At 41.2% G+C, this 12,647-nt stretch overlaps 1 protein-coding gene across 3 annotated transcripts in view; it reads right to left on the reverse strand.

The window, feature by feature from the left end:
- The window catches only part of STXBP5L (syntaxin binding protein 5L), a 392,773-nt gene that overhangs the window by 106,271 nt on the left and 273,855 nt on the right, over positions 1–12,647 (reverse strand). For all 3 annotated transcript variants that reach the window (XM_065413820.1, XM_065413813.1, XM_065413804.1), the window contains exons 11-13: positions 10,980–11,052; positions 5,071–5,218; positions 2,252–2,319 (exon numbers count right to left, since the gene is read on the reverse strand). In XM_065413820.1, coding sequence (XP_065269892.1) covers positions 2,252–2,319; positions 5,071–5,218; positions 10,980–11,052 — 289 coding nt within the window. The remainder of the gene's footprint in view (positions 1–2,251; positions 2,320–5,070; positions 5,219–10,979; positions 11,053–12,647) is intronic.

Below are 12,647 nucleotides of genomic sequence, written 5' to 3' on the forward strand. Positions count from 1 at the left end.
AATTAGTTTTTATTTAAAACTGTGCCTTCTTTTTGGAAATCACTGTTTATTTTGAGATCTATTTTATATAACCGCACTAGATCACAGTGAAGCATTTGATATGGTACCACATGAGAAAATATTAGTTAAATTAAAGTGGGGAGTTGCACAAGAATTGTAAGGTGGATAAGAAACTGGCTAAATGGGAGAAGGCAACAAATTGTGCTAAAAGGTGAACTATCAGACTGGAGGGAGGTTACTAATGGAGCTTCTCAAGGATCAATCCTGGGACCAATTTTATTCAATATTTTCATTAATCACCTTGGCATAAAAGGTAGGCGTGGGCTAATGAAATGTGCTGACGATACAAAGTTTGGAGGCATTGTCAGTACAGAGGAGGATTGGAACATTATACAGGAAGATCTGGATCACTTTGAAGACGGGAGTGATAGAAATGGGACACAATTCAATAGTACAAAGTTCAAGGTCATGGACTTAGGGACTAATAATAAGAATTTCTGCTACAAGCTGGGGGCTCATCAGTTGAAGCAACAGAGAAGGAGAGAGAACTGGGTGTGAGGGTAATTCACAGGATTACTATGAGCCACGAATGTGATATGGCTGTGAAAAACACAAATACGATCCCAGGATGCATCAGGTGAGGCATTTCCAATAGAGACAGAGAAATATTAATGCCACTGTATAAGGCTCTGGTAAAACTTCATTTGGAATACTTTGCACAGTTCTGGTCACCCACGTTCAAGAAAGATTAATTCAAACTGGAAGAGGTGCAGAGAAGAGCTGCTAGGGTTAAGGGAGGATCATAGTAATGGAATCAGGTTAATGGAGGGCTTATCTTATAAGAGGAGGCTGGAAGAGCTTGGCTTGTTTAGCTTAGCAAAAAGAAGGCTGAGAGAGGATATGATTGCTCTCTATAAATATCTCAGAGAGCTAAACATGTAGGCGGGTAAAGAACTATTTAAGCTAAAGGACAATGTTGGCATAAAAAAACATATGGGTATAAACTAGCCACGAACAAATCAGGCTGAAATTTAGAAGAACGTTTCTAAGCATCAGAGGAGTGAGGTTATGAAAAAATGTTTTATACAAAAATTTTTGCCCAGCTCTAATTCTTAGTTCTTCATAACTATGTCTATAAGAAAATGTCTGGCTATCAAGCTGCTTATCTCAGTAAAATATGCTATTTTGTAGCAGTTAGCACAAACCAATTCACATCCAAACTTATGCTTTGTAATTAACATTCTATGGATAAATAAAACAGGCAATTAAAAAGTGAATTACCAGTAGGAGAAAAATTATGAGTAACCCCAATATGGACAAAATTCATACTTCTACATGGGTGGCAGTTCTGAATAAATAAAACTTATTCCAAGAGTTGGTAGTCATGATGAGTGCTTAAAACCACAGAACACATTAATACTGTAAATATTTCTCCACTCACGCATCTGAGTCATCCAGAATTGTTCCTGAGTCTGTCACTGAAATGTGATCCCCTGCCCCCTCCACCCTCTTCTACTGCAGGGCTGCGTATTACAGACACAATCTAGCTTGAAAAGTAAAATTCACACCAATGCACAGCATTCACACAAAAAACGGGTTCCAGCTCCAATCCAGCCACAGGGCCCCCAATAAACCACAAAACCACCCCTGCAGAAATGCTTGTGGTACTCTTGGCTCTCCGCCCTTCTAATGCTACTTCTTCCTCCCCAATACCCACTGAAGACTACAACACTCTCTTGCATTGGCCACCCCTTCCCAGGGATATTTAGATCCCTTCTTCAGGGGCACACAGGCCCCTTACGGGCTTGCAGCCTCAATCCATGGTTCCTATATTAATATATTCTTGAGCTAGGGTTGCCAACCCTCCAGGATCGTCCTGGAGTCTCCAGGAATTAAAGATTAATATTCAATTAACTATTATGTCATGTGATTAAACCTCCAGGAATATGTCCAACCAGAATTGGCAACCCTATCTTGAGCACAAGGCTCTATATGCTATTTAAGATTTTATCATTGGGCTTAAGTGCTGCATAAGTACTTCTGTGGGCCCTCTGTACTGGGGGGGGGGGGGAATTTCACCCTAAAAGAAGTATACATTTCTGTTATGTAATGGAGTTAGAGTGTTCATATTCAGATGCCCTAGTCAGCCAAATATATTGTGAGATGGGTAGGGCTGACCTATAGATGTACATCATTAAAAGTTCTAGATATTAACATTTGTAAAAGCACAAACCTTCTGTTGTGTTCTTACCCTGTAATAATAATTTCAGGATATGTCTGTGTTCCTAGGTTCCATGCTCCCCCACTGATTGGCCATTCCTAAACACAATTACAAGAGTTCACAGAAAAGAGTTATTTCTTATGGGCTGGTGGACTGCACATTTTTAAAATGAATAACATCATAACAAATTCTTCTAAAAAGCAATATACCTAATTTATAAAAATGAAAACAAGGTTGGAACATTATCTTGATAATTTTAAAATATATTTATGTAGATGCAACTTCTAATTTATTGTTTATAATATTATCTGTCCTAAAGGCAGAGAGATTTTTAAAAAAAAATGTAAATGTTTGTGTGGTCTAGTGGAAGGTTCTGAATTAACAGCTTTTCAGACTGAAATTCTTTATAATAAGTGTTGGAGGAATGAATAATGAACAATCAATTGATCCTTCTATTGGATTCACAAGGGCTGACCCTTGGGGCTTCAACAGGGGCACAACAGTCTCTTGCGAGGATCCAAATGCAGGGTTGGGGCCTTAGATGATAAACTCTTTGTGGCGTGCACAGTGTTTTTACTCCCTGTGGACAGGACTGTGAAACCCTTTCTCAGTGACAGCAATGAGATCTCTTGTGAAATAAGATTCTATCCAGCAGGAGTAAGAGGATCATAATCTGGTCCTCTGCAAAGCTCCAGGCATATCTATGATGTTACATACAAATGTTAAATAATAAATGATAAATAAATGATATCCCCAGAACTGTTGGACCAAATGCAGCTGTGCAAACTTTTGAACATTGCATCGTCAATGTGCTTCAATCCTTCACTGAGGTGACCAGCTATAGGGATGGGAGGAGAATTCAGCCTCCAAAGTCAATTCAGTTCTTGCCTTCCTTGCTAAGGCAGCACAGAATCTTCAAGACCATAAAGAAGCCTATCTTGATCATGATTCCTGCACATCCCAGTTTCCATGGGAAAGGAAGGCAATGTCTGCTCAGGCCCAGTCAAGCTCCCGTAGGAGTTCAAGAAAAAGAAGGCACGCAGTTACCAGAAATATATGTATTCCTGGTTAAAAACTATTTTAAAATGGAGTTAGGATTAAAAGCACATATCAGTAATTTAAGGGTTAAAACATTACAGGGATGTTGTAATTAGTCCCAAACCAAGTGCTATAAATCCAGGAAATTCTGAGTTAAGGTTAAACTTAAAAAACCCATCACATGTTGAGGTATGGAAATGCAGTTTAGGGCACCTGAACAAATTTAACTCCATCCTGTAGAGAAACCATGCAATAATCATACTATTCTGACTAATGCATAATAATGCTTGTAGTCCCAAATTAGATTAAACTGATTTTTAAAGACACATTTGCTTTTTTTCTCCCCCTCTCTCTCTCTCAAGGAGGAGAGCTGGTTGCAAGGGACTAGGGTTGTGGGAGCTTCTTGCCTAGGGAAAGAAGAGACAAGTATAGAAATGGGAAGTCATGAACTTGGGGTATTGATTGGGAGGCACAGGACTGTCACTGGAAATACTGTCTATCCCTGGGCTTTGCTTATAAATAACTGGGGCTATAACTATGCTCTTCCCTCCTCTCCTGGTAGTTTGGGAACTGGGTTGGTGGAGGCAACTGCTGAACTGCTCCCCAGGAGGATGGAATATGTGCATGGAATTAGTGTGTGTGTGTGAGCGAGAGAGGGTGTATGCGTGAGAGAGAGAGAGAGAGAGAGTGTGTGTGTGTGTGTGTGTGTGTGTGTGTGTGTGAGAGAGAGAGAGAGTGTGTGTGGGGGGGGGGGGGGGAGGGGGGAATCTGCCGAATGAGTGAAGATGTACGTACAGTATAGATGCGTGGAAAATGGCTGGGTGTATGTAGTGATCATCCTGGCTGATGTGGAATGGATGGGTGTGGAGTGGGGGGATGGATGTGCAGAATGAGCAGATGGGCAAGCGTGGAATGAATGGAGGAAGATGGTGAAGTGTCTAGGGAGTTGTGTGTGTGTGGGTAGAAATGAACTGGAGTAAGTGACTGGGAGAATGAATTCAGGGTGTCGGTGTGAGTAGAACAAATTGGCAACATGACAAATGTATTTATATTCATGTCCATTTATGCAAATATATGTAAATCAGAATGTATTTTTTTTTAAATGGTGGCAATAATGGCTGAAAAGTACCATTAATCCTAAAAATAAAAATCTGCAAACGCAGACAATGCATCAGGTTTCTGTGGGTTTTAACCTCTTGGGAAGTTTGGAGGGCCCGTGTTGTTTCATTATTGAAAACAGCAGAGACAAAAAACAGTCTGATACCAGGAGCTAAATTTCTTAAAGGACCCATTTTGAATAAATTTTACCTCAAACTAATTAACAGATTTACTTGCAAATTCTCAGAAAGGACCCATGATCCTGCAAGGAGGTCTGCAAGGATGGAACATACTTTCTCATGGTACCCCGCTGAAGTCAGTGGAGCGCCATGTGGGCACAGGGGTCTGAGTGCGTACATAGAACCAATTGCAGCATCAGGGCCTAATTGACTTTACAGAGATGAGAGTGAAATTGTCTGTGCATACATGCTGTCAAATGCACAAAGTAAACGAACTGAAAAAATAGTGAAAAATCTTTTCCCCTGATAATATCTTTCAGTTATAATAATCTCAGACGTTACTTGTAACTACAATAAAGGAAACAATTTGAGCTAGAAATATGAGTTTCAAGTTGGTGGTATCCCTTTACCTTATTTTAATATAAGTATTAATGTGAGAAGACAGACAATGAAAATCATTTTCCAGAAAATTATGTACACAGTTTAGATTTTTACAATTAAACTCTCTTCATAAATAAAATGTATTTTTTTTACCTTATTGCTGTATCCTTGCTTTTTATGTTTAGCTCCTACAGAATACAATACGGGAATCAAATCTGGAGGACAGTCAGCAAAATATTCTGTGCAGGTAACTGGTGACTCATGAATGTCAATGGGATAAGGATTTTCAAAGATTGGAAAACTAATGGAGGAAGACAATTTATTAGTACCACTGTGACATGTGGAGTAATATTCGATTTTCTTAAATATTAAAGTATACAAAACAAAAACAAATTTATCTAAATTAAAACTATTATTATTCATAATACATGCTATTTTCCTTATTTCATATTTTCTTTAAAACATATTTATTGTTTTTAATACCAAGAATAAAATGTACAGTCAGCCAATAAGGGTCACAAAATTAAGGTACCATGACTGCAGTCTTTTCTCTTGTTAGTTTTTAGTCACATAAATAGTCCTACTAAAGTCAATAGGACTACTTGTGTGAGTAAGGGTTTGCAGGATCAGTTTCTAATTTTCCCCCACATCTGTAGAATTTTCCCTATAAAACATAAAGATTACATATGTTTTGTGAACACTAGAATCAACATATGATTTATATTACAATTAAAGGCCAGAATTGTCCATAAAATTATGCTGTAGACATACTGTATTAGTAACCAGATCTCATAATAAACAATTTTACTCAATTTGACAGTGGAATATTAATTCTCCATGGTTTGTACTGTTGAAGCAATTGCAGACAAGTCACACATCAATTTAATTGCTGTTCACTTGTATTAGCTTTATCTGTCAAGATAAGGAGTAATGCCTCACACTTAGAGCAACAATAAGCATAGAATGTCATTCATAAATGAAAAATGCACAAGGAGAGGTTACTTACCTTGTTCAGTAACTGGAGTTCTTCAAGATGTTTTGTCCCAATGGTGCTCCTTGGGAGGATGTCCGTGTGCCCATGCACTCTTGATCAGAGATATTTCTGCTCGTAGTTCCTGTGGGCTTGCACTGCATGCCTCCTCATGCTCCAGTATGAGAGAATATAGGGAGGAGGAGACCTGTGCCGCTCCAGTTCCTCTCAACCTCAGAGCATGGTAAATCTCTGAAGCAGGAGGAAAAAGAGGGTGGGTAGTGGAGCACTCATAGGGACAAAACATCTCAAAGAACTCCAGTTACTGTACAAGGTAAGTAATGTCTCCTTCTTCTTTAAGTTAATGTCCCTGTGGGTGCTTCACATGAACATAAGAATGGCCATACTGGGTCAGACCAATGGTCCACCTAGCCCAGTTTCCAGTCTTCCGACAGTGGCCAATGCCAGATGCTTCAGAGGGAATGAACAGAACAGGGTAATTATCTAGTGATCCATTCCCTGTCATCCAGTTCCAGCATCCCAGTATGAGGAGACTCCTGAGTAGTACCTTAATGTGGAAGAAAGTGCTGAAGAGGTGGACCTAGTATGGAGTATAGAACACCTTCACCAAAGACTGCATTCGCACTGGAGGCATGGAGTTGGGCATAATGCTGTGAAAACATGAAATGGAGTACCAGATGGCTGCCTTGCAAATGTCCTTGATGGGTACATTCCTAAGGAGGGCAATGGAAACAGATTGAGACCTGTTAGAGTCAGCAAATGACTCTAGGAGGGGGTTGCATCCCAGAGGACTCGTAGCAATGCAAAATGCACTCCAATACCCAGTGAGATAGTTTCTCTTGGCAAAGGAAACAAAGAGTCTGGGGGGATACCCTGAAGGGCTTAGTTCTGTGAAGAGAGAAAGCCAGGGATCATCTTATGTCCAGTATATGGAGACTCATCTCTTCAGCAGGTGAATGTCCTGATTGGTGTGGAACTCTGATGACACTTTAGGGAGGAAGTGAGGGTGATGATGCAAGATAACTTTGTCTGGATAAATTGTAATATGGAGGGTCAGCCATGAGAGCTACTAGTTCCCATCTTTCTGGCTGAGGTGATTGCTACAAGGAACAAAATCTTGAAGGACAGATGGAATAGCAAGTAGGTTGCCGTAGGCTCAAAGGGAGGTCCTTTTAATGTGTTAAGCGCTAAATTATGGTGCCAGTGTGGGGTAGAGTCCCACACTGGATGGAACAGATTAAGGAGGCCCTTAAGGAATCTTGTTGTTCTCGGCTGTGCAAGACAAAGACACCCTTGACTGGCGAGTGGAATGCTGCAATGACAGAAAAATGAATCTTAACAGAGTTCAGGGAAAGACCCAGAGATTTCAGGTTTAGTACCTAATTGAAGATGAATGCCTGGGGAGAACTGGCAGGAGATACAGAATGTTGGGTGTATCAGATCTGGAAGCATTTCTAGTTCTGCAGGTAAATCCTTCATGTAGTAGGTTTCCTGCTATTTAACAGAACCAACTGGACTTCAGGAGAACACTCCTGCTCTACACCCAAGAACTACCGAGAAGACAAGACCTGAGAAGCAGGGATGATAGGTTGGAGTGGGTTATGGAGCCTGATTCCTGGATCCAGAGGTCTGTCATCAGGGGAAGGTGCAGAGGTGGACATGTCGCCAGATAGGTCAGAGTTAGGAACCACACCATTCTCAGCCATCAGGGAACTATGAAAATGATAACTATTTTTTCTTGTTTCAGTTTGAGCAGGGCTTTGTGGATCAGTGAAGTCTGAGGGAATGTGTACAACAGACCTGGGTGCCAAGAGGCAAGGAGAATGTCTTCCAGGGAGTTGTGCCATGTTCCCCACTTGATAAGATGTAGCAGCATTTTGAGTTGGAAGGGGTGTAAGACGCCACATAAGACAGATTTCTTGAAAGACAACATTGGTCAGCTCCCACTTGTGGTCTTGATGGAAAATTCAGCTCAGTGAATCTGTGATGGTGTTTTGTGATCCCGGCAGGGAGATCACTGAGATATTTATTTCCCGGGCTAAACACCAGTTCCATAGCATCACCGACTCTTCGCATAAAGATCGTGATTTTGCTCCTCCTGGGCGGTTTATATAGTACATGGTTGCTCAGTTGTCCAACATCACTCTGACTGACTGGAGCTAGCTGAGAGGTAGGAAGTGAAGACAAGGCACTTATGTGTAGTGACAACTCTTGAGGAGTCCACCTGCCTTGGGCTGTACGATCTTGTAGGTGAGCAACCCATCCTAGAAGTCAGGAGCCTGTAGTGATGACGTGTGTGGCAGGTAGACATGAGAAGGCAGTTCCCATGCAAACTTTTTGAGGATCCTTTCACCAATTGAGGGAGTTGGATACAATCCATGGGACCAACACCTCTGTGGACAGCACATGGTTGTTAGGAGTGTAGGATGTCTTGAGCCAGGCTTGAAGACACTGGAAGTGCAACCTTGCATGGGGGGTTACAAAAGTGCAGGCCATCGTGTGTCCCCGAAGCTGAAGACAAGCCCTCGCCATGGTTTGTTGGCTCTGTTGCAATGTGGAGATCAGGTCAGACATCATGGTGAATCTGTCTGCAAGTAGGGACACCTTGACTGCCACAGAGTCTAAGGTGGCCCCAATACAGTTGCACAGGCATCAGGGTTGATTTGTCTAAGTTGAGGTGCAGGCCTAGGCAGTGGAATAGAGCTAGGGCCTTCTGAGTGTCAGAGTGAACTTCAAGAAAAGAATGGCCCTTGTGGAGCCAGTCATCCAGATAGGAGTCCTTGAATGAGTGAAGAGAACCATTCAGGTGTCACTAAAGAGCTTAGGCCCTTTGAAGGGCAAGTCTCAACAGTATTTTGCACTTTCCTGGACAAAGTGGAGGACTGTAGCCAGGAGGCCCAATGCATGACTATGGCAGTGGTCATAGAATGAGAATCCATATCTGCTGTTTCAAGGGAGGCCTGCAGGGAGGCTTTGGCTACTGTCTCACTCTCTGTAATAAGAGCTTGAAACTGCTCTCTTGTCCTGAGGCAAAAACTCAATACAGTGAGAAAATGTACTATAGTTGGTTAAGTCATATTTTGCCATTAGGACTTGGTAGTTGGTGACTCGGAACTGAAGAGAGGCTGATGAGTGGCTCTTAAGCCCTAGGAGGTCCAGACGCTTACGCTCGTTATCATAAGAACATAAGAACATAAGAACATAAGAAAGGCCGTACCGGGTCAGACCAAAGGTCCATCTAGCCCAGTATCCTGTCTACCGACAGTGGCCAATGCCAGGTGCCCCAGAGGGAGTGAACCTAACAGGCAATGATCAAGTGATCTCTCTCCTGCCATCCATCTCCACCCTCTGACAGACAGAGGCTAGGGACACCATTCCTTACCCGTCCTGGCTAATAGCCATTAATGGACTTAACCACCATGAATTTATCAGACAGTTCTGATATGAAGTGATGTTTCCTACTCTTTCATTGGCAGCATCAACAATAAGAAAGTTAGGGGTGGGATGAGAAAACAAGTACTCCATAATGTGAAGGTCCTTTGAGAGAGGAACTTTAAAGGTACCATTGAGTCCAGGGAGTGTTCCTCTCAATGAAAAATAAGTTTAGCAATATTGGAAGTGGTACCAGAGAATACCCCAGTCATTCTGGAGAGGGCTGGCTGCCAGTGGACGGCACCAGGTAAGATTACTTCTTTGAAGAATCCTTAGTCTTCAATGAGTCCTTCTGTCTGTAAGAGTCCAATCTTGGTTCTAATGGGTCCATATCTTGGGACTGCTCAACAGTGGGTTTCTCGGTACAGTTTCTCGACACCTGGCTTTGTAAAAGTCTCTTTCAGCAGTACTGGTGCATTGGTACTATACCTGGTGGGAGCGTTATCAGTATCTGCAGCAGGACACAAGTCTCCCTACTCCCAGATCTAAGTGAGGAGGAATGGGGTCTCTTACATTTGGTTGTTTTCTGCAAGACTGAAGTTGTCCCCTGGTTTCTGGAGGTCAGAGCTGGAGCTAATGAAGTCTCTGCAGCTGAGTCCAATGTACAGGATGGAGGGCAGAACTGACCCCCTGGGTCTAAGGGAGCACTCAATGAGAAGTTTCTTCCCTTAGTTTTTGCCAGCCTTTAAACCAGAGCAGATCTTACACTTGGATGGGACATGAGTCTTTCCAAGACAACGGAGGCAACTGGATTGCCCATCACTGAGTGGGGAATAGACTGGTGACTGGTCTGGCAGGGCTTGAATCCTGGGGTCTTGGGCATATCCTGCAAGAAAAGCCACCAGCCGAGAAGGCCTGAGAGGAAAAACGGGGCATCAAAGAAAAAGGGGGGAAGAAGTGGGGAGGGACCCCCCTTCAAAGTGTAAATGGTGCTAGAAAGGTAAATTAACAACAACAAAACTAAAACTACATATGAAATGAAAATTAAAAATAAAAATGTGGCAGAAGAATAAATGCTTCAAAACTCCATCGCTAGCTGCAGGTGGCTGAGACGGAACTGGAGTGGTGTGGGTCCACTCCTCCCTGTATGCCCTTATACTGGAGCATATGAAGGCATACGGTGTAGGTGCAAACCTGTAGGCACTAATAGCAGAAAAATCTTCGATTGAGAGTGCATGGGTGTACACACATCCTCACCTAGAGCACCCATAGGGACAATAAGTCAAAGAAGAAGGCCTGATTCTGATTTCACTTCCACCAGGTTTTACACTGCTGTAACTGAATTGACTTACATAGAAAAATCAGACAAATGAATATATGCGTGCCTAGTGAAATACAGTTGAACAGGCCTGTCAGTGTTGACTGGAGAGGAGAAAGAATTAGTATTATTAGAATTCCAGGCTGTGCTGCGCTGAAGATATTAATAATTTTGGAGCATCCACCATGTGTGGACATAAGATATTATCTTAGAGAAAATGGGAAAACCTGCTGGCCTACATTATCCTAGGGTAAAATTGCCTCCAATGAATGTAAAGTTTTTACACCAGCAAAATAAAAAAGAAAAGTTTGAATAGATTTTCAACATTATCAGCTAGATATTTATGAAGCAGAAACAGTTTCATATAGACTTTGTACTTACTTGCTTTGTGTTAGGTCAACAACAATGAGATCTTTTTCCAATAGTACAACTACAGCATAGGGTTCTTGAAATTCTAAAAGTGAGGAATCAAGCACAAAAAACATGCAGAGCTTTCCTGTTAAGCCTTTTAACCAAGTTAGCCAAATTATATAATCCTCTCCTGAACAATTATTGTATTTTAAATAAATGATTTGAGATAGAAGTCTGAATAATAACTAAGGACAGATTTGCAAATTAGAAAGCATGGCATTTGATTAGAGTCAGACAGTGATGTAGATGGCCCACAATGATAAGTAGCTTTGGTGACATAATTGTTGATAAACATATATGGCAAAAATAGCCCTGTGTAATTATAGCATGCTAACATGGTGTTGAATGAAAAGTAAAGGAGTGGAGTAGGTGAGTCCACCTTGACATCTGAAGGCAGCTGGTATGTTACTCTATCACTGAATCTAATTATCACACACAGGGAGGTACCCTTGTTATAGACCTTGTGATCACAGACTGCAAAGGTTTAACGGGTGTTAGAGTTTTTCTGTGGGCAGTGATTGTCCAAAGCTACATTCCACCAACTCCTTGAGATGCACAGTCCACCAACTCAGCTGTAGCCTCAAATGCAAAAAGTTCGCTAGATCCATTATTTTAAAATGTGAATTGGGGAGAGTTAATGAGGAGACAAAGATGACGAAGGTACACTCTGGAGGTGAAGAAAGAGATGCAGTTGTACTGCAAACAGAGTTGGGGAGGAATAGCATGTAATGGGCTGAAAAAGAAGACAAAGATTTAAATTGCCCCCTCCTCTCCTAAATGTCAAGCTGCCATTTGCAGTGTAGATTGCGGTCTTCTAACCACTTTTACACCACTTACTTTTGAAAAAGTGAATTTTTATCTAAGTTGCCAATCACCTTGGTATCCAAATTATGATGTTCCAAATTTAGGGTTTTTTAATAGAAATGAGTTCCAGATAATCAAGGGAAGGGACACAAAGTAGGAAAGAAAGAAAAAAGTTAACATAGTAAGGATAAGACATTATTTATATACTGAGAAGCATTTTTCATAATTAAAACATACATTGCATAAATTGGTTTATGTAGTGATATACCGGTAATTGTTATGATTTAGTTGTGAGCCTGCTAGAGGCATCTACTATTTTGTGATCAATTCAGGTGCAGTATCTCTCTCTCTCACACACACACACAGCACAACTTTCTTTTGGAGACCATACTTTTGTTCTCTCTTATTTTATGTTTTTTCTTTAATCTAAAATAAAAGTTACTTAGATCAAAAGCATGAGTATAGGGTTGCTCTTTATGCAAAGAAATAAAGAACAAAAACCCTCTCTGACTGTGTTTTTAAGATAATGAACTGTAAAATTAAGAATCCTATTAAAATAACAGTAAGCCACTTTATGGTGTGCAAGGTTGTACTCTTCAGATGGTTGAAGGCACAAGGCTGAATGAACCTGAGGAATGCATCAACTAATGCTCTTCCCTTTGTGGTCTACTATTAATGCACATCCTGTGGTAGCATATTGACACACTGGATTATGAACAACACAGGCTAACATAAAACAAAAATGTACTACTGTGTAAATCAGTAAAAGAATCCATAATATGGAAGCACCACTAAGTTTAACATAGTGAATTGGCAGCCCAGATACATTAATTC

Source organism: Emys orbicularis, chromosome 1 (genome assembly GCF_028017835.1).
Source record: "Emys orbicularis isolate rEmyOrb1 chromosome 1, rEmyOrb1.hap1, whole genome shotgun sequence".
NCBI lineage: Eukaryota > Metazoa > Chordata > Testudines > Emydidae > Emys > Emys orbicularis.